General features: G+C 41.9%; 1 protein-coding gene across 3 annotated transcripts in view; it reads left to right on the top strand.

The window, feature by feature from the left end:
* Window positions 1-23,192, top strand: part of LOC125905548 (WD repeat-containing protein 7) — a 141,960-nt gene that overhangs the window by 19,286 nt on the left and 99,482 nt on the right. For all 3 annotated transcript variants that reach the window (XM_049603566.1, XM_049603567.1, XM_049603565.1), the window contains exons 11-18: window positions 67-182; window positions 633-765; window positions 1,243-1,463; window positions 2,964-3,159; window positions 5,937-6,151; window positions 17,631-17,864; window positions 18,006-18,299; window positions 18,481-18,677. In XM_049603566.1, the coding sequence (XP_049459523.1) occupies window positions 67-182; window positions 633-765; window positions 1,243-1,463; window positions 2,964-3,159; window positions 5,937-6,151; window positions 17,631-17,864; window positions 18,006-18,299; window positions 18,481-18,677 (1,606 nt within the window). The remainder of the gene's footprint in view (window positions 1-66; window positions 183-632; window positions 766-1,242; window positions 1,464-2,963; window positions 3,160-5,936; window positions 6,152-17,630; window positions 17,865-18,005; window positions 18,300-18,480; window positions 18,678-23,192) is intronic.

Here is a 23,192-nt window from a genome sequence, read left to right as displayed (position 1 = left end):
TTATTCCAGACCTTTTTTGGACTGGTCTCTAAATGACTGTATCTCTGTTTCTCTGTCTCTGTGCAGAGCTGCAGGTGTCGTCCACCATCAGTCTGCAGGAGGCGTTTGATAAGTTGACCCCCGTGTCTGCAGGGATCATCGACCAGCTCAGTACTCTGCCAGGAAAAGACGGACCCATTAAGGTTTGAGATGTGAATATGTCGCACTTGTGTATTCAGCAGGGTCTCCGTTATTCGCCAGTTACCGGTTTAGCGCTAGAATTTTTAAAGTCTGACATACTTAATAAACTAAGCGCAAAAAGAAAGGAAATTTGTGTTTGGTAGGTTATTTCTTTGTTGTAACAATGCTTCTTGGCAATAATTCTTATACCGTTGGAAAGCCTGTTTATTTCCCTTGTAAATGGTGCCACATTTGTACGGAACATGCATTTGTGGGATGAGCAGCAGAGTTGAGTATGTGGGTTGCGCCCATGAAAAATTTGCCAAATCTTCTCTGCTTTAACAATGCACTTCAAATTTTTATGTATTTATAAAAGTTAAAAAAAAAAGTTTGTCATGGTGTTCTCATGTCGCGGACTTCAGGCTCTACCGTCCTGATTCCTGACTGTGTGTGTGTGTGTTGTGTTCCCCCAGGTCACAGCCAGCGTTTACATTCCCTCTCAGGGTCGCCTTGTATGCGGGAGAGAGGACGGCAGCATCATCCTGGTTCCTGCCACACAGACCGCCATCGTCCAGCTGCTGCAGGGGGAGCACATGCTCAGGAGAGGTGAGGGACACGGGGACATTGAACTGAAGCTTCTTTACCAAATTATACCTGTATGTTTTTAAATATACTCTATTTTTATTGAATTTTACAAAAAGAACAAAAGCAGACAAAACCAGTAACAGCAGGCAGGACATCATAGGTAAAGGTGAAATGCTTTACATCTTGTAAAATAGAAAATGAGAAGAAGCAAGACCACATTGCAGCATCATGGACAAGATCACCTTATGATCCTTGACCTTGATTCCTGGAAATCCAGGGTATCCTGTGACTTAAGTTCATGGGGAATTTTCTCTGTATTTGGATTCTATGTTCACTGTGGAGGCAAGTGAGAAAAAAGCTTTCTTGATAAATAAAAAGTGATGTAGTGAGTAATTTATATGCACATGGCCATTTGGGGTGGAGTATTCCCTTACAGCCTAAAAAAATGAATGAAATGAAAATCATCCATTCTGAGTGTCGTGTCCTTCCCTCCTGCAGGCTGGCCACCCCATCGCACCCTGCGAGGTCACCGGAACAAGGTGACATGCGTCCTGTATCCGTACCAGATCTCCCCTCGCTATGACCAGCGCTCGCTGGTGTCCGGAGGCGTGGACTTCTCCGTCATCGTCTGGGACATTTTCACCGGAGAGATGAAGCACATTTTCTGTGTCCACGGAGGAGAGATCACCCAGCTCATCGTCCCACCTGAAAACTGCAGCGTAAGACCTCTGACATGTCGCTTCATGTGTTTGGGGATTTGTTTTTTTCTTCTCCTCTTCATTCAGTCTGGGGTTGTTTGTTTTCCTTTGTCTCCATTCCTTTGCTTTGTTTGTTTGTTGTTGTGTCTGTGAATGATGAATGTACTGAGAGAGAGTGATGTTGATGACATTTAAATGTTACAGGGATGGTTTCACTGTTGAGAAATATTTTAATGATATTGCGTTGGCTGGCCGTTGAATGCACACACACGCATACACACAAACATTTACCCTTTAAACAAAAAAAACATTATGTTGTTGTTTAACTGACATTAAGATCAAATGGTCAGAACTGTGTTGTTGCCATGGCAATGAGATGTCAGACGCCGTTGTGCTTTGGAAGCTTGACTACACTGAGCTGATGCTTTAATTAAGACATTTCCTGTAGGAGTCTGTTCATTGAGACCTTAAAGTAAGTTTCAACGTTTTTGAGATGTGACAAAAGTAATTTGTCTCTTTGTCTGAGAAGTTATCACCGACCCAAACATTACATCAGTGTCCTGTTACAGCAAACAGCTGGTTTACTGAGCATCTGCAGTGAGTTTGAAGCCCAGTTCAGACCAAAGAATCACGACGAGACGAGTTGAAACAGGCGACTGCTTGCAATGTGCCGTTCTGCAACGCTCTAAAAACCTGCCGGTTCACACCAGTGCAACTAGATGAGACGGTGTATCATCTCTAGTCAACAAGTCTCTGTACGTCTGTTCTGATTTGCAGCTTTTCAGGCTTATTTTGTGGCTGAATATTATTTGTAGCATCTTAAAATATGAATGAGGATAGTGATAGTGAGATAGCGACCCACTGTCTGACACCGTCACACCGTGAGGATAGAAACGGCTCGGCGATGGTGCACCTGCTGCTCTCAGCAAACACGCCGTCTTCGGTCATTTTGACTTGACCAGTGGACCTTGCCTTGCTACACGCTGATTGGCTGTAGAAACAGGTGACGTGCTTTACGTTCTAAAACCAGCCACCGGCGATTTGACCAGCTGAGTCTCAGGTGACACCATCAGCCGAATTGAGTCAAGCTCAGACCGGTCAGTTCACACTGCTGCTAGTTTTCTCTGCGACGTTGTAAAATCGTTGCGATTCATCGGTGTGAACTGGACATATGGACTTTTAGTGTAGTGACAAACGGCTCTTGTGCAAAACTACCCCCGCTTTGGAAGCAAAAAATTGCAGGAGAAACATCCGTGAGAGCGTCTCTATTTTGTAATAACTCAAGGATTTAATAGTTGACTACTTGACTAGTCAGTGAAAGCTTTAAACACTGGAAGGCACCAAGGTCATGAGGCTTTAGATTTCTTGACAGCTACACCTAAAATAAATGAAAGGATTCAGATTCAATAAGGAGATTCTAGGAGTTCTATCTGGTCCTCCTCTAATCAGTCAGTCACCATCGCCTCCTCATGTTCAGCCCTTTGGATGATCTTTGTAACCTGCTCTGTCTTCTCTCATCAGACTCGGGTGCAGCACTGCGTCTGCTCAGTGGCCAGCGACCACTCTGTCGGCCTGCTCAGCCTCAGGGAGAGGAAGTGCATCATGCTGGCGTCGCGACACCTCTTCCCCATCCAGGTCATCAAGTGGCGTCCGGCTGACGACTATCTGGTGGTGGGATGCTCCGATGGCTCTGTGTACGTCTGGCAGATGGATACAGGTGAGAACACAGTGACTCCTCTTAAGACTAGGGCAAATGCTGAACCATTAGCGTGAGTTAACACTTGTGCTGTAGATACAATCACTTACTTTTCCCTCTTAATAAATAGTGCTAAACCTCTGAATAGCTCATCCTCATATTTGTCTTCACTACAGTATTCCGTATTCCCGCACCGAATTTTTGCATCGCGCTGGTGAGAAACGGCTTTAAATCTGCTCTGTGCTTAACACACGGTCATATGGAGGATATTGATCGACTTGTATAACTCTCAGAAAACAAAGTAAACATGTTTAACTATTCGTGTAAATCTGATCTCTCTCGTCTGACTCCTCTGCGCTTTCTACGCTCCGTCCAGTCGTTACCATGACAACAGAATCTGCAGTAAACCTGTACTGTATGTGGCACAGCGTAGAGGTAACGTTAGCGTGAGTGATGACCAGGTGTGTGTGTGTGTGTGTGTGTGTGTGTGTGTGTGTGTGTGTGTGTGTGACCTGAATGAGCTGTAGTGCTGGGAGATTGCAGGGTAGCTAAGTGTGAAATTAAGGAAGGTGTGTGTGTACTCAGGCGTTGGACATGTAATAGGGACATAGCTCACAGGCCCTTCATCTCTCTCTCTCACACACACACACACACACACACACACACACACACACACACACACACACACACACACACAGGTATAATGGCACCACTTCTTCTCTCACTCAATACCAGAGCCAATACTGATGTCACTTGTCAGCTAATGATGTCTCTGTGAGGCTGGAGAACTGTTGCAGTCGGAGACGGAGAAGATCGTCTGTGACCTGAATCATATTCAAGAGACAATAGATGATACTGAGACAAACAGGGTGGGAGATGATGTGAGAGGGAGAGATTGGAGGATTGATGGAAATATAAGAAGAGGACGAGAAGAGAAAGATTGATAGAAACAGAAAGTGAGGGTGTGATGGGAATGAAGAGAGAGAGAAAGCACAGACAGAAGCAGGCTGACATCAAACTAGTCTTCCACTTTAAACGTGGTGTTGACACCATGTGCAGAAATGGACATTCTCTGAATGTTACCAGGTCTTTAAATAATTAGGAAGTTAAAAAAGGACAGTGTTGCCTCTGCATCATTATGAGCAGGGTGAATATTGTTGGAGTGAAGTCAGTGTTTACCCCTCAACGACCTCATGATGTTCTTAAATCTGGAGAAACTCAAGTTTGACTTAAAGGGGTCATCTGAAAAATTTGAGTCTGTTTGGGGCCCTATGATCAAATTCCTAGTTTAATTAAAGACACTACAGGACACATGAAGGTCTCACCACTGATTCACATTCTGTCAATACAGGTCAATACATTGAAAACATTTCACAATGAGATGTTGTTTTGCAGGTTCTTTTGTTTTGTTCTTGGCTTAACCATTATGTTAAAAAGGAAGGGTTGATTATTTATTATTTTTTACTCATTTAGTTATTAATGTTCTGTGAAAATATTTTTTTAAGTATTTATTATAAATGTTATTTATTTTATTTTATTCATTTAATCATTTATTTTTTAAAATTGCATTTGTAAACATTTTTAAAAAGTATTTATTATTATTACTTTATTATTCATTTATTTTATTATTTATAATATTTAATATTTTATTTTATTTATTCATCAAATTAATTAATTCATTCATTAATTCATTTAATTAATTATTAATGATCATCCATTTAATTATAATTATTTAGTTTTTAAAATTGCGTTTGTAGTTGTTTTTAAAAGTATTTATTATTATTTATTCATTTTATTATTTATAATAATTTATATTTCGTTATTTTATTTATGAATTTAGTTAATTAATTTGATTGATTATTTTTAATGATTATTAATTTAATTAATTATTTATTTTTTAAAATTGCATTTGTAGAAGTTTTAAAAAAATATTTATTATTATTATTATTGTTATTATTTGATTATTATTTATAATATTTTATATTTTATGTTATTTAGTTAATTAATTCATTTAATTAATTATTATTAATGATTATTCATTTAATTATTTATTTTTTAAATTGCATTTGTTGAAGTTTTTGTTGGACTGTGGCTGGAGACTTAAAAAAAAAAAAAACATTAAGGATCTTCTTCACATGAATTCAGTGCATCAGTGCAAAATAGAAATACAAGTGTTTATCGGACACATATCTTTGGCCACATAAAATGAGATGGATACAATGAGTGTTGCTGTTGTGGATGTCTGAGTTGACGTTGGACAAGGACGGAGATTCATAGAGGCAACATTAGCGACATTATCCTTCTTGGCCTTCATGTATCATCGTACTGCAGTTTGTGGTGTATTTTTCAGGTTGTTGGATGGCTGTTTGGGGCAAATGGGGGTGATTCATTGATTTTTCACGGCTGTAAGAAAAAATCCATTCAGTCACAGCCCTGTGTCATACTGTTTGTGTCTTGAAGGAAATATCTCCTGATGGTGGCACCAGACAGGAAGGTCAGGAGTTCCCTGGAATTAATCCTCTTGGGAGCAGTATTATCTAAGGAAATAGAGGTTAATGTTAATCTGGACAGTATTTGTTCAGATATCCAACAACCTAATTGTTGATTCCTTGTAAGTAATTGACCCCCATGTTTATATCAAGGGTGTGAGACAGGTGTGTTTACTTAAGAAATAAGATCTTGTTTTTTGTGATCTATTATCTGCCTCACCAAGGAGCACCTGTCGGACGAGCCATCAGAGCCAAGTAACGCTTCCTTCTTCCTTTGTAAAAGGTTTGTTGACTTGTTTGTGTTTCCAGGAGCCTTGGACCGTTGCGTGATGGGCATCACGGCGGTGGAGATCCTGAACGCCTGTGACGAGCTGGCTCCAGCCACCGTGGACGCTCTCAGCCACTCAGCTGTGAACCTGAAGCAGGCGATGACTCGCCGCAGCCTGGCGGCACTGAAAAACATGGCTCAGCACAAACTGCAGACGCTCGCTACCAACCTGCTGGCTGCAGACAACGCTGACAAGGTACAGTTAAGACACTAACAGTCACACTACAGCAGGTGGGAAGCTGTGTTTGGTGAATCAGCTTTCAGTCCTGTGCCCCAGAGCTGGAGGACAACAGAACATTAACTGGTTGTCATTTACTGAGCAGACACTCCAAATATTCTCTAGTTCTGTCTTCTCAAAATGAAGGATTTGCTGCTTGTGTGTTTTTATGATTGTAAATTTTTGGAGAAAACATGCAAATAGAAGATGGCGCCACTAAACTGTGATGGATGTTTTTCACTGTTATGTGACATTTTATAGATAAAACAAGACTGAAGGTGGATTTATACTTCAGCATCAGCTCTATGCAGAGCCTACGCACGTCCCCTATGCTGTTGTGAGCATTTATACTTGTGTGGTGGTGTGTCTGTGTCACTCTGCAGTTACACCTCGAAAACACTAGTTGGTGGCAGGTTTCTGTGAAGTGCTGTAAAGTTTATTTGATTCTAAACACAAATTAAACACACATTAAACATGTCTTAATAGAGACAGTTTCAAACACAAGTACACAAATCAGCTTCACTATAACTCGCAGCATTCACAGACAAACACTTGTCTTTATCTGGACACATTTTCCCCACAAATACAACATGCTAATGTTATTAGCACAAGCCTATGGCATTTTACATTGTATAAATTAGCTTAGTGGCTAGCGGACTTTTCCTCTTCCCATATAAACCAGGGACAACAGCAACATTTAACAAAGGTAACGGTACAAAATTCAGCTCCATTACAACTCATAAGGTTCACTGACAAAACAACTGTCTTATACTAAACAAATACAACATGCTAACGTTATTAGCACAAGCCTATGGGATTTTATGTTGTAAATATTAGCCTAGCGACGAGTAGAGATTTCTTCTGCTCATATGAAGGATAAATCCCAAAGTTTAGATCCCTGATCCCTGAGGGATAAATCACACACGACACTGAAAGGTAATAAGTATCAAGCATTCATACTATTAAAAGTAGAAAAGAAGTTATATTAAAAAATTATACCACATTTTATAGAAGCCTAGCCCATGTTTGAATTGATTTCTATGTCTCTTTCTCTTGTGTCTTTTCTCTTTCTTTGTCATTCATCAAAAGCAGACAATACTGTTAATACACACACAGAAACACAAGCGCGCACACACACACACGGTGGTGGCTGGTCATCTCTGGCTAAAGTCACAGACCAATTAAAACTGCTGTCGACGAACCAAAGGTCAACACTACAGCCATTGTGTGTGTGTGTGTGTGTGTGTGTGTGTGACACACAGATAGAGAAAGAGACACCACTGCTGTCTCCCAGGGAAGATGAACTGTCTTAAATGTCAGAATGGTAAAAAAAAATAAAGAAAGAAGAAGAAGTGCAGTGCTTCTTTTCTCTGAGACTTTCCAGAGAGGAGCTTTAGAAATTCATCCAAATGTAAAAACATCTGAGTCTCTGTCGCAGAACAGACTTGTGGTCCATTACTCTCCTCTTTTTAGGAGAGAGAAAAAAATGGTCTTCAAATAAAGTTCATTCTTTTTTATTTGTATACTGTAGTCTAATGTGAACTACATAGGTATGTAAAGATGTCTGCCTTCTCTCCAATATAATGAAACTAGATGGCACTCAAAGTGTCAAAAACATACCCAGTATCACGTGTGCTCAGTGTGACCCTGCTCTCCTCTGCGAAGAGAATGGGCGCCACTGGCGGACCTGCCAACTCTGGTGTTCCCTGGTGAATGATGGAGCTGCACGGTGCTGGGCTGTGAGCACAGGTCCCACTAGAGGACGTGGGCCCCTCATGCCTCCCTCATGGAGTCTGTTTCTGACAGTGTGGTCAGAAACATGCACACCAGTAGCCTGCTGGAGGTCATTTTGTAGGGCAGTGCTCCTCCTGTTCCTCCTCACACAAAGGAGCAGATACCGGTCCTGCTGCTGGGTTGATGCCCTTCTACAGCCCTGTCCAGCTCTCCCAGTGTAACCGTCGGTCTCCTGATGTCTCCTCCATGCTCTTGACACTGTGCTGGGAGACACAGCAAACCTTCTTGTGCCTAACCCTTGCCTCTCCATTGCTTCTGTTGTCTCTTTGATTTGCACCAAAGCAGCTGAAACTGATCCACAATCACTTGTGCTGCTCATTTGCACATTTCTCTGTGTGTGTGTGCAGCCCTGCAACATGTAAAATAGAGATTTTTAAAACCCAGACTTGACTCTAAATCTTATTTTTATTCTGTGTGTGACACATCTCTACATACCTGTTGTGTATTTTGGCATGAACTGTCCCTTTAAAGGCACGTCATCAGCCTAATGTAGAGTGATTGGCTCACATCAGTTATTTCAGTAAACACATAAAGACACGTCTGAGGGAGTCAGAAATAACGCGACTGCGGTTACAGTTTTATTGTTGGATATCAGCTGACAATTTCGGGAAAGCTGTCAGTGGTCTATTCTTGTTCTTATGTATGAGCAGGACATAATGTGTTCATCCTATTTATATTACGTTTCATCCATAAAGTGCGCTGCATCTGAAAGCAGTCAAACACATCCATGCTGGCCGACTTCCCGTCATCCTGACAGTGAGCCATAATTAATGATTTCAGCCGCTCGTAACAAATCAAACACACCAACATTTGTTTATGTGGAGCAGCTTGTGTGTGTCGACCCCTCAGAGCTTCACCTGTCAGACTCAGATGATCTGATCTGCCCTGACGGACTAAACCCCGCCCACCTGGGCCTCCCAGCACAGAAAACAAACGCTCTGAATTATTTAGTGTCTGAGCAGCGCTTACTTCAGCTGCTGGTACAGTTTGACTTTTATAGTTTGACTTGAATCCATTTAGCTCTTCTGTCGGCTCTGTCCTTTTCCCTCTCTTCACTTCCACCACATAACCTTTGTGCTTTTTCTTTTCTCCCCTCTGTGCGTTGCGTTTATTGTAGGTGTCTCCCGGGTTTTTCCTGCTGTAACTGCCCATAATCACAGCTCCTTTCTGAAAAGGCCAACAACACAGCAGCTGCAATCTTTTCTCCCCGTTCAATCAGAAATACATCACTGCTGTTCTCCTCTCTGCCTCCCACCTCTGTGTCATTTCTCTCTCATATCTACTCAAATTATGGGTCAAAACCACCCACTATCGCAGGAGTGTGTGAGAGTGTGTACTCCCCTGCTGCGTGTAATGACAGATAATGACCATGAAATGTCAGACTATCAACCCAAACATCACACCCAGCCAGCTCCAGGCCTTCCAATATGTGTGTGTTTACAGCTGATGTTTGTTGTTGTTCACGTTACAGCGTGTGTGTGAGGAAGTCGATGTGTGACTTTGAGTTTGTCCTCTGGCAGGTTTGCTGAACCTTTGTTACACACGCGAAAATAAACTAAAACACAAGTGGAAATAATTGGTTCATCGACAGGAAATCAATCGGCCACAATTTCATCAACAAAAAAAGTCGAACATTTTCTGTTTTCACTGTCTCAATATGTGGAAGCCCATTTCCATCAGTATGATTAGAATAAAAATACATCCTGTAAGTTATTTTAATGGCAAACTTTCTCAAAAAATAATGACTTACTGTAAGACCTTTGCACACTAGGGGTGTAAATCACCATACAATGTCATTATCGATTCTTTGGACAACGGTGCTATATTTGCAGATATTACAAAGTCTGCCATGATACAGTTTTGATTTGATGTGATTCAAGGGTCTGCAATCAATATTAGGCGATATTAAATGTTCCTTTTTTGCTTTTGGCCATAAACGATAAAAACACCACATAAATAATAAGTGCAGTAAAGTTTACTTTAAGTTGACTCCACTAACATGCATAAAACCTTCGGGTCTTTCTGCCAGAGAAACCATTCTGGAATTTTTTTACTCTGAAATCTTGACAGATTAATCAATAATGAAAGTCATCAGGTGCAGCGTAGAGCTTAGATCCAGCCCAGAAAATCCAGCCCAACCCCGCTTGAGCCTGTGCATGTTCTGTCCGAACCCAGGCCGGCCCTTTTAAGTGTAATAGTGTGCCAGTAAACCCGGAACTCCGTTAGCGCTTTTAGCACTTCCGGTTCTCTCGTCTAAAAGTCAATACGTTTTTTGAATGAGATTTTGGTAAAATGCCTCAAATAAGGTCTGTGGTTAACAAAAGCTTAAGCAAGTTTCAGGTTTTGTTCTACGACATAAAACACGTCAGTAAATACCCTACTTGTGAATTTTGAAGCTTTTACGCGTCGTAAAAAAGGCGGTTGCTAACAAGTTGCTCAATACGACTACAAACCCTGTCGGGGACATTAAACGTCATCACCCCCGAACAGGCGAGAGTGCTGGCAGTCCGCCATTACAGTTTCTTATTTAGCTTAAACAGTCCGATTTCCCCATTATACAATGTTTTTAAAATAAAGCGGCCGAAATCAGTTGAAAGCTTAGTGCCAGTGACGTCAAGCGTCACGCGACTGTGAAGTGGTCATGTAGTCCGTTAAAGCCTAACGTTAGCTTTTCACTTCTGGCGATTGCATTTAAGTTTCAAATGCGGTATGAAAGGTGTTCATATGTGAAGATTATCTAACTGAACAAAACCTGTAAGTATCATAAACTTGTGTTAGCCACAGAGCTTATTTTCTGACATAATCCAAAACGCAATGCAAAAATCACATTCATGGGGCGTTGGTAGCGTAGTGGATAGTGCCGGCGCCCCATGTACAGAGGCATTGCCTCGCTGCAGCGGCTGCGGGTTTGAATCCGGCTCGCGGCCCTTTGCTGCATGTCAGTCCCCACTCTCTCTCTGTCTCCCCATTTCACCTTCTGTCCTGTCAATAAAGGCAAAAAAGCCAATAAAAAAATAATCTTAAAAAAAAAAAAAAAAATCACATTCACTTTCTCTTCCAGGGAACCAGCGCGATGCTAAATTTCCGGGTTTTGACGTCAGCCCTGGCACACTCTATTATGAGCCTGAGTCTGGTTTAAACCCAATTTTTTTTTATTTTTTAAAGATTGGGCCGTTACAACTGACTTTTTGAACTAGAGTTGTTTGAATGACCGAAATCTGTTCAGAATGATCTTAATGAATTGTGCAACAATGAGGAAGGATTATGTCAGAACGGGGTGTTTATGTATAATGATCCAAAAAACATTACCAGCATCGTGCTGCATTTGGTACACTCGACAAAGCCGACACACACGTTGTCACCGTCGACAACTAATTTAAAGCTTTCCCAAACCTCGAACTTCCCTTGAGATTGGGCCAATTTAAACTCTCCTGAGGCTATTTCTTTCTTGACATCCAAAGGCTCCATTTCGCTCGTTAGGGCAATGCGCAGCAGGTCAAGTGTGATGCGTGCGAAGGGAGGAACTCACATGTGCGTGGCCAGTGGCGCCGTCAAGAGGGGGCCGCCCCCCCAGGTGTGATATGTAGTTGGTTCCATAGCCTAGGTCTATTATGAGGAACCTGACCCGTCTGAGCCCGAGGAGAGTGGCGGGAAATTACAGCCCCGACCCGAGGTCCCGGTCCGGGTCCGGGTTGAGTTCGTGCTCGGGCAGAGAATCTAAGCTCTAGTGCAGCCCGCAATAAAACCTCATACTGTTTCAGTTTCAGAAGAAGCCAGTGTCATCACAAAAATGGAAATATGTTCTTCTATAAAACAAAAACAGACGACAAACTTTGTTATACACGACCTTTCACACACAAAATGCAGCTCAGTTTGCATTACATGAAGAGTCAGCTGTTGGGAGATGTTTGCCTTCTTAGGAAAAAGATCAGGGTTTGGTTTCAAATCAAGATCTCTGCAACAAGGGCTCTCTGGTAGAAATCTTGACTTGCAAAATTATCTTTTAAATCAACAGATATTGTGTGTAATTCATGTCACAATTCAAACAGGATCAAAAAATTAATTTGTCTCATCACTGACTACTGCACATATTTTTCCAGAAATAAGGTCCCATGTAAGGAGCTATAATTGAAACTTGAAACCATTTTGTTAATGGAAGTTTGTGTAACCAGTATATCGCTGCAACCCTAGTTATATGGGGGACACTGAAAGGGAGGGGACTTTGCTTCTCTGGACAGCACGAACTGAGGAATTTATTGCTTCAATCAACATCATCTACCATCAACAAAACATGAACATCCACAAAAAAGGGTCTGAATTCATCCTCTAAGAACCCTCTACCTGCTCACCTGACCACCTATGAACCAGACAGGAAGCGACATTTGTAGTTAAACAACAGGAAATAAAAGCATGACTAACAGCTTTAAGATTTTCTGTAGATAAAAATGACTCTCTCTCTATCAAATGGCAAAGTATTTATTGCTACCATTTTTAGTATATCATTCCCGTGTGCGCTGATCTCTCAGATGTCCTCCATTCCAAGTTAAAGAGGTAGAAGTGTGTAGATCAGCGCACCATAGAAAGATGTAGAAAGAATTTTCTTCACTTGTGTATTCAGTATGTATGCATCTGCTTTCTATATACAGTGTGTGTGTGTTTCACTGGGATTTGTGGGCATGTGTGTGTGTGACTGTTCGTTGGACTCCAGTGGTGTTTGCCAGAAGGGCCCTGCAGGACAATGACCTTTAGACCTACTGCCCAGGAGCTATAGGACAGTGTGTGTGTGTGTGTGTGTGTGTGTGTGTGTGTGTGTGTGTGTGTGTGTGTGTGTGTGCGCTTAGGTAAGATACTGAACTGAAATGTCAGTTTTTCAAAACAGCCTGTGTGCATGTGTGTATACCTGTTTGCTACGTGGTGCACTGGGGCTGCAGCTAGTGATTACTCTCATCATTAATTGATCTCCTAATTATTATCATTATTAATCATTTAGTCTGTACAGTACAGTGGTTCCCAACTGATGGGTCGTGGTCTAAAAGTGGGTCACGGGCCCATTTTGAATGGACCACAAACGATTTAATCCTTAGAAATAAAATGCACTTTCTTGCTAGTAATAGGAGTTTGTTCAGGAGTTTTTGCTGGACACTTGTTACGAGACAGACCCTCAGAAGATTCAACAAAACCAGACAATGATCCATTTGAATTTTACTGACTTACTTCTATTTTGAAGTGTTTCCTGCTGTAGAGTGAGGGACTAATGGACAACTAAACAGACACAACTCAACAACATGACCAGATGCAAGTATGACGCTGAATATATTTAGCTGTGTGAACCTTGAACTAACGACTAAGGAGAAGTCTGAACCCTGTGGCTTGACCATTTGGGAAGCATTGGTCTATAAAATGTCCTGAAAAAAGTGAAAAATGCTCATCCTGTCTCCTTCGAATTGCTTATTTTGCTCAACCAGCGTTTCAAAACCTGAAGCTTTTTCATTTACTCTCATAAATAACAAAGAAAAGCTGCAAATTCTCACATTCAAGAAACTAAAATCAGCAAATGTTTGCTTGAAAATCGACTGAAACGACTGATCAACCATCAAAATATTTTGCGATTAATTTTCTTTTGATTGACTAATCAATTAACTGACTAATTGTTACAGCTATTTTCAAAATTTAAGAATTTATTTGATTGGAAAGTTCAGACTGACACCAAAACCAAACATCACTGTGGCCTCTGTATCAACATGTATGTGTCTGTTATCACCTGAGTGTAATGTGGCTGGTTACCTTTAGATGGCAGTGTTCATCCACCAAAACAACACACACACACACACACACACACACACACACACACACACTGAAACATGGGAATGAGGCACAAATGTCTCGGCGTTTGCAGGTGAAAATCTTAGACCTCTACCAAAACAATCTGTGTTCAGTGTGGTGGCTGAGGCCAGTTCAGTGTTCACAGGTGTCAGCAAACATTCACTGACTGTGTTTACCACAGCGCAGACACACTGTTCTATTGGTGGGGTGTGTGTGTGTGTGTGTGTGTGTGTGTGTGTGTGTGGAAAAGATTTGAGCTGGAATCAAACAGCTCTTTGAATGAATTAATAAATAATCTGTGAAGGAGGCAAAGCAACAGGGCAGGAGCAGCATTGTGTGGATCAACCTGCATTTACACATGACACACACACACACCCTCAGGGACGACTTTCTTGTCAAAGCCATGATGCTGCTTCTCTGTGTTGCTTTGTGTGTGTGTGTGTGTGTGTGTGTGTGTGTGTGTGTGTGTGTGTGTGTGTGTGTGTGTGCGTCCCAGCTGCAGGTGTATTGTGTGTCTCGGTCAGTCAGGAGTCTCCACAGCTAATTATTGTTCTCTGTCTGTCTCTGTCACACAGTCACATCCAACTCAATCCCACAAGCTTTATCGACATGACACGTTAAAAACAGTGTTTCCTAGACCAGGAAGTGCGTCACAGAGAAACACTAATGATTTTATTATCAACAATAATAGTAACAAAATGGAGAAAACACCTAAATCTGAAGCACCACAAGAAAGAGAGAATCAAGCAACAACAGAAAGGTATCAAAAGCCTTTTAAATTCAAATAGTCTTTATTGCTTTCGACTACAGTGGTGTACTTTATTGCTAAAGCAGCAGCTCTACAGTGTGAACATAACCAGTGCTAAAACAATTAGTAAATTGACTGGCCTATCGACCGCAGTTATTTATCGAACCAGCTTCTTTAATGTATTTGTTGCTTTAGTTTTTCAAAAGACACAAAGCACACAGTACAGAAACACCAATTTTACATCATAAATGCTTCAAAAATAAATTAACAGACAAAATATATTGGCTGGTAATATTGCAAATAAAAATGTAACTAATAAAACTAAGTACTACAGTACAAAAATGCAAGGGAAAAATGGCAAACCATGCAGTTGTGGATAGTCTTATCCACAATATCGTGGTCTGTTATAATACTAGTGTGGTGAAAATAGAGGGGACATGCAGACAGTCATTCAGTCATTTTCCATGTTATTTTCTCGAGCTATGCAACTGTTTGCTTTTGAGTAGGGATGTTCTTGGCGACTCATTTTCTTGTTGACTAAATGAAAATTTTAATTAAGACTAGTCGACTCGTCTAAAAAAAGGAAAAACACTCGGAAAACAAACAGCAAATTTATTATTTGAAACATTGTCCCAAAAAACACTGTGTGCATTAAGAGCCCTTTGGAGCCTTTAATCACAATCTTCTGTGTGTTTTTCTGTCTGTCCGTAGCCAATCTTGCATACTACTGGACCCGTCAGCCTAATGTTTTTGTGCACATTTGTGACTGTATATTTAAGGATCTCTCCTGGCTGAGGTGATTCACAATTTTTCAAAAACCTATTTTATGACTGTATTATATTGTATTGGCCTGCTGACTACTAATTCCTCTTAACCGGCTGTTGCAACTAAATCAAGTACCTTGGCTAGGTCGGGCTGGGTGATGTGACCTCAAATCAACATCACAATTAATTGAACATTTTACCTTTTACTACAATTACTTAACGATTATTTTGTTTTGTTTTTTTGCCCTCATACTAGGGATGTTCCCGGCCACTAATTTCCCTGTCGACTCAATGAAAATTTTAATTAAGACTAGTCGGCTCGTCTAAAAAAGGGAAAACACTCAGAAAACAGTCAAAATTTAGCCCAATTTATTGTAAAGTATTTGTAACATTGTCCCCAAAAATATTGTGTGCATTAAGAGCCCTTTGAAGCCTTTAATCACAATCTTCAACAACCATGTTGGATTTTAAATGCCGCTGAAGTACGAGACACTTCACACCGTGCGGTGTGAATGTGGTGGTTTCTGTACAGCTCATTCCTCATACAGAAGGAAACATAACAGCAAATAGAAAATCCTTCATGAAACAGTCGGATTGAAATCCTGTTCTGCTTTTTTTCTTTTTATTTCCTCACTTCGTTCTTCCCTTAATCACCCCTCCCTGCCGTCTTCCTCCTCTCCCTCAGAGTCGGACTCTAACAGTAGTCTGATTGCAGTCATCAGGTCATTAACATGTAAACAAACAGCAGTGCTCTACATACGGCTCCACACAGGTGTCTCTACTAATACAATTAAAATCGAGCGGTGTGGGAGTATTGGTGGCAATTAATGGATAATGGGCTCTATGTGTGTGTGTGTGTGTGTGAGTGTTTGTGTGTTTCTGAATGACAGTTTGTGTTTAAAGGGATGACTGATTTAAATCATTATACTCTGAAGTGTTTGTTTTTTTGTTTGTTGATAATTGGGGCTGCATATCAGTTCTTGGTACCTTTTTAAGTGTCAGCTGAAATTACCCAGGACTTCTTCAGTCAGACCATACCTGCATTTCGTCCTTTTTGTACCCAGATCTAGAAGAAAATGACTCCTTGTATAATTTTGCTCACAGTAAACCCTTACTAACCACAAACACAAACTGTAGGTGGATGAGTGATAAGTTGTTAGCTCCCTCCGCCGCCCCATCCGCCAGGCCAATGTGGTCAACCTAGTGGAAGCACTACACTGCTTTGTATCAAACAAGGCTTCCATTTTAGGTCTTGATCAGCCAGATGGTGGTTGCTCAGTGTTTTCAGGCCTCCACGCCAGCGATGGCTGTGGCTGGAGACATTATGTTGTTGGGTTGTCTGTCTGTCTGTGCGTCCGTTTATCTGCCCATCCATCCAATTCTAATAACTGCGAGATCTTAAGAATGCTGTAAGGAAATTTCCTTCAAATTTGGCACAAATGTCCACATGGACCCAAGGATGAACTGATTAGATTTTAATGGTCATAGGTCAAAGGTCAAGGTCAGTGTGACCTCATCTGTCTCATTCTCGGTAACACGATATCTAAAGAAGATCTTTTTTTTTCCTACAAATTTGGCACAAACATCCACTTTGAGGGCGACCAATAGCTCAGTAGGAATAGTGGGCGTTCCATATATAAAGGCAGTGTCCTTGCTGTAGTGGCCGAAGGTTCGATTCCAAATCTAACAGCCCTTTTCTGCATATCTTCTCCTCTCTCTCACCCATTACGCTTCAACTGTCCTATCAAATAAAGGTGAAAAAGCCCCCCCCCAAAAAATGAAAACTAAAACCCCCAAAACATCCACTTTGATCCACAATAAACTGATTAGAATTTAGTGGTCAAAGGTTAAGGTCACTGTGACCTCATCTGTCACATTTTTGTGAACACAATATCTCAGGAACAGCTTGAGGGAATTTCTTCAAATTTGGCGCAAACGTTCAGTTGGACTCAACAATGAAGTGATTAGATTTTGGTCGTCAAAGGTCAAGGTAACTGTGACCTTGCATTCATTTCATTCTTGTGAATGGGATATCTCAAAGAACACCCTGAGGGAATTTCTTCAAATCTGATGCAAACGTCCACTTGGACTGAAGAAAAAAATTATTAGTTTTATGGTGGAAGGTCAAAAGTCAAGGTCAGTGTGACCCCATAAACGTGTTTGGCCTTAACTCAAGTATTCTTATGGCTAATTATGACAAAACTTAACAAGAAGAAGAAACAATCCCAAAACGAAAGCTCACCGTCTTGTTTTGACTGTGACTCACTGTGACTGTGTCCTTTAAGTCTTATTTTTTTTTTTTTTACAAAATTCTCTCCTTGTCCTTCAGGGCAACCTGCCGAAGTACTCCCATAATGCCCTGGTGGTCCAGTCGATGAAGACCAACCTGACAGACCCCGACATGCATGTGCTGTTCTTCGACGTGGAGGCGGTGATCATTCAGCTTCTGACGGAGGAAGCCCAGAGACCAAACCCCACGCTGGTGTCTCCAGAGACGCTGCAGAAGAGCCAGGCTGGGGCTGACAAGGGGGGGTCCTTCCTGGCCAACAAGATTTTCAAACAGGTCAGTAAATGCAGACATCTTTTACACTGGCTAATAAAGGTTATAAAGCTTAAAAGTGTTATATGATGTCAGACGTAATATTTTAGGATTTTATTTATTGTCTTTCTCTTTTATCTTATTCTTGTGTTCTGTCCAAACCAGGTGAAGGAGACGATGAAGGAGACCATCAAGGAGCACCTGTTGGACGAAGACGAGGAGGAGGAGGAAGAGATGAGGAGGCGGGAGGAGAAGTCCAAGTCTCTGAGTCTGCTGGAGTACAACCTGACGATGGACACGGCCAAACTCTTCATGTCCTGCCTGCATGCCTGGGGTCTCAACGAGCATCTGGACGGCATCTGTCTGGAGCGACTGGGCATGCTCAGACCGCACTGCCCCATCTCCTTCGGCCTGATCTCCAGAGGAGGTCACATGTCCCTCATGCTGCCCACATTCAAGGTACTCGTCTGTCTGGTGTCACCTGTGGTGTGGGTGTTAAAGTCAATTTTTATTGAAATAAACATGATTAACTGATTGAGAGAAAATTAATCTGTGAGCATTCTGATTGTTGACTATGTTGATTACATTTTAGGATTCTGACTTTTCTTCCCTGGTTCATTTGTCTGCCTCTGTTTCCCAGGAGTCTTTGCTGCGGCAGTTGTCCCTCGCGACAGGTCTGAAGCTGACTCTGTCTGACATCGTGGGGAAGGGGACATACGGTGTGTCGAGGGCCGTCACCACACAGCACCTGCTGTCTGTGATCTCACTCGCCAACACTCTGATGGGCATGACCAACGCCACCTTCGTCGGAGAGCACATGAAGAAAGCACCAGTCAGGTAACACACACTGACGTGATTAGATTATGCTTTTCTAGCCACCGTGATGTCACCCATTGGTCTGTTGACTTCCATTCTGAAGCCTTGAGTTTGGCATTTTGGCTGTCGTCATTTTGACTTTCGAACCCAGAAGTGACCATATTTGGACCTAAACCAACCTAAAGTGTATGTCCACAACTTAACATATGTTCTCATAGGCACGAAAAGTGTCCAAGGGACAAGGGAACGGTAAACTAAGCGATTTCTCAAGGCACTTTGGCAGCACGCTCTGGAGGACAGACATGTGTTGCAACTTTTTCTCTGTAAGGCTGGACTCCTCAAGTCTCCAAACCAGCTAATGGAACTGTAACGGAACTGAAAGTTGGACTGACCTGTTGAAGTCGGTGTTACTATCGTGTGTTGTCACATGTCTGTCCTCCAGAGCGTGCTGCCAAAGTGCCTTGAGAAATCGCTTAGTTTACCGTTCCCTCATCCCTTGGATACTTTTCATGCCTATGAGAACATATGTTAAGATGTGGACATACACTTTAGGTGTCAACCTTAAATTTGGCGATGTGCTTTCCATTAATATAAATCTGACGGCACGCACTTATCACACTGTTGGATTGACTTTGTTTACTTCTGTTAGTGGTAAAGACGATCAGCATGCCATGAACGTGAGATGACGTTTCACGGCCAAATCAGATAACCAATCGGAGGAGAGCTCTTCTAGCCAATCAAAGGCGGAAAAGGTGGTACCTTCCCCTACCATCCTACGAAAAAAAATATCGCGCCCTGCGCACCACCTGGGTTGGGTGAGAGTTTGCTAGCGGCTCCACTTATTTGGCAATTACCGCTAGTAACACTGTCCCGGTGACAGCACGTGTACATGGTGGCCACTCTCTGATCTCCCCACAGGTAACGACGGTGAGTAAGCCACTTCATTTTGAGCATCAAAACCCCTTTAGCATTATTAACTATGTTAGCACCACAAGCCTTGCTAACGATGCTAACAGAGCTAACAGTAGTTGTCAGTGCTAACTGGGGGTCAAAACTGATCAGCTTAGTCACTGGGGTGACCTGGAAGGAGACCAGGAGAGTGGGCACAGTGTTTTCACAGCAAAGCTTTTGGGTCTGGACGGCGTTATGAGCAGTAATTGCAGAATGAGTGGCACACTTGCTAATGCTAGCTCCCACTATACCAGCTGGTGCACAATGCAGTAAATTGAAGAGTTGGGAAAATGAACCTACAGAGCGACATGCATAACCGGTCAAAAATGTGTAAATATCCTTGGTGGTTAATTGAGTAACAGTTGACGTCCCTCCTTGAAACCATTAAAACCAAATGTACTTACTCGAAAAACATTTTTTTTTAAACACAGACATGTTCCCAAATGGGACATATTGTATGTCCATGTATACCACAGAAAATCTGAACCTAAGCTCGACATATCTGGATTCACCAGGCAGAAAAACCTGATCTGTCATCAGTGATTCCAGCTGAACAACAATAACAACCCAAACAAACAGAACACGAACTTCATTCTGAGCACGAAACACAGATGCTGTTCACATACACAGTAACACCAGCAGCAGCTGAAGTTCAACCACTGTCAAGTTTGTGTGTGTGAGGCTGATTGTTTAGTCTGTCTGAGCTCTCATTGTGCCGTGAAAGATTTAACATGGAGGTCGAGGTCCTGCTGCTGTAACACCAACACAACATTTCATCATTTCGTCAGCCCTGAACAGAATAACCCTGCAGGGAGGGCAGGCTGTGTGTTGTCAGAGAGGAAAACACACAGCGAGAGAGGAAGTTGTTACAGGGAGAAAGGTGGTGAAATGGTTGTTTTCATCAGCCTCTTCTGATTTTTATTATCTAAGCCTGGAGGGGATCATGTGGTTGGTTGCGTGTGTGTTTCTGAGAGTGTGTGTATCTGTCTGTCCGTCCATAGCTAATCTTGCATACTACTGGACCTATCAGCCTGATATGTTTTGTGCACACCACATTTGTGACTGTATATTTAAGGATCTCTCCTGGTAGAAGTGATTTACAATTTTCCAAAATGTTTTTTATTGACTTATTTTTATCGTAATGGCCTGCTTCCACTTAACCAGCCGGCGGAGGCAGCAACAAACGCAAATACTGAAAGGCTTTTCCAACACTTGGCTAGGTGGGGCTGGGCAATATGACCTCAAATCAACATAACGACTAACTGAACATTTAACCTCGATTACGATTACTGAACTTTAATTTTGTTTTTGTTTTTTTGCCCTCATAGTTAGGGATGTTCCTGGCGACTTATTTCCCTGTCCACTAAATGAAAATTTTAATTCGGACTAGTCGACTAGTTTAAAAAAAGGAAAACACTCAGAAAACAGTCAAAATTTAGCACAAGTTATTGTAAAGTATTTGAAACATCCCAAAAAATATTGTGTGCATTAAGAGCCCTTTGAAACCATGTTGGATTTTATATGCCGCTGAAGTACGAGTCACTTCGCGCTGTGCGGTATGAATGTGAACATGACGAGAACTCAAAAGTTATTCCCTTCAGCCTCCGTGCTACCTTGTTTTCCTTTTCTAGATCAAAGTTCTGCCAGCGCTGGTTTTGTGAGAGGACATCTCTCTAGGTTCCCACCGTGCTGTTTTAAAACTCCAGTCTACTCGAGCATTACCGCGGGGAGGGGGACTGCTGTCTGACGGCTCTGTAGCACCCACTAGTGGTGGGCGGCTGCATGACAGTTAAGCGCCCTGCTCATGAATAAAACACTAATTGGTTTAACTGACTAATATTTCTGGTGCCGACTAGCGAGGGGTCTAATCGCGTGCGTCCTTATTCATAGTTCACTGACAAAGTTTGTACTGTAAATATGCTCAACTTTTGAAGTGGAAATATTTTTTCTAATGAAAGAGTGCATGAAGGAAACACGCACAGATGAACTATATGGCTGAAACAGATTGGTTTGCATTATCATTGGTTGCTACAGCGGTTTTTCTGCAGTGTTTACAACTGATTTCTTTTTGTTCAGTGTTGTCTTCACAAGTTGGCTTGGTGTTTGAGTTCTTCTCCATGTTGCTTCCAGGTCGTGGACTGGACAGGGCAGAGTAGTATGTTTTTAGGGGACAGTACATGAACACACACACAGTGGGGACAGTATTAACAGAATGTAAAACAAAAAAAAAAAAAAAAAAAAATCACTTATTTTCAGTCTATAATTAAGTCCTCTTTGTGTTTAATCATTAATAAATTGGTTAACATTTAAAAAGGTTCAGTTGAAATGAGAAAAATTTCGAAAGGAATTCTGTTTCAGTAGAATCTTGTCTTAAGATAGTGATTAACAGGACACTTAATGTATTATAAGAGCCCACAGACACACAGGAAAAGCCTTTCGTGGTGGATCTGCTAGTCCAGCTACAGCACTGGTATCCACACCATAACTCTCTCAAGGGGGAATTAAAAATGTGCTCCCAGTGACTGTCAGAGCTCCAGCAGACTCCCTGTCTTTCCTGCAGAGACACAGACAGTGTGACAGTAGCTGCTCATTAGCTCTAACTACCAGCTCCGCATCATTGTCCACGCTACACTGAGCGGTGGTCATTCAGACTGTCCTTGTCTCCTGACCCACGCCGCCACACACTACCAGGACAAGTCCAGGTCTTGAGTCTTGTCAAACCCAGTCAGAGCCCTACAGCAGGAGGACAGATGGCACCGCTCAGCCTGGAAAACTTTTCAAAGCCAGTTGTTACTTTCTCAGAAACAAAGAAACTTGTCTTCTGTGGTATGTCCAGATCAGAGCAGGTGATTGTGCAACTACAGACGGAAGCTGAAGACTTCTTTATGAAACTCAAACTAGGGTCTTGTCTCTGTCCGTCTTCACTTCCACAGTCCAAACCTGCGGTCCTGAATATTTGAACGTGTTTGGGTTTTTGGCTTTTTCATGTTCCCCATCTTACATTTATGACAGTGGAAAAGCTTCCTCCCTGTGTGCTGGAGTTTGAAAAGAAGTGCTCCTGAACTCTTAGTGTTTTAGTATTTCATCACAACAACCACAACAGCACTGCCTCCACGAGTCTGGCTGAGGGATCGAGCTTCTCTGTGGAACAAGTCCAGGAAGTCCTGTTGTTGAGAAACTCACCGAGATAGAAATAAACATGAAAAACACAAAAAGCTTCTACGTTTCCTCTCCTAACTTTAGTCTGTAACAATAGGAACTAGGAATTTCAAAAAAAATATGTGCACTATTTAACAGCGAGAGACAAATAATTTTTTGATCTCATTTGAATTGGGCTATAAATTACTCATATGCATTTTTTTTTAATTTAAAAGATAATTTTGCAAATCCAGAAAGTCTCAGTTCGTCGTAAATCTGTAGACGTATAAGACGACACAAGTCGCATTGGTGATGTCATACTTCTCTCTCTCGCTGAAGCTAGAAAGACCAGGAGCTGCTGGATAAAACACATCAGCTAAGATGAAGTTACGTTTTGGGCATGCCCAACCGGGAGGAGACCTCGGGGCCGCCCCAGGACACGTTGGA

The sequence above is a fragment of the Epinephelus fuscoguttatus genome, linkage group LG18 (genome assembly GCF_011397635.1).
Source record: "Epinephelus fuscoguttatus linkage group LG18, E.fuscoguttatus.final_Chr_v1".
In the NCBI taxonomy this organism is placed as follows: domain Eukaryota; kingdom Metazoa; phylum Chordata; class Actinopteri; order Perciformes; family Serranidae; genus Epinephelus; species Epinephelus fuscoguttatus.
Note: the sequence above shows the minus strand (reverse complement) of the source record. Positions and strands in the feature narration are given on the sequence as shown.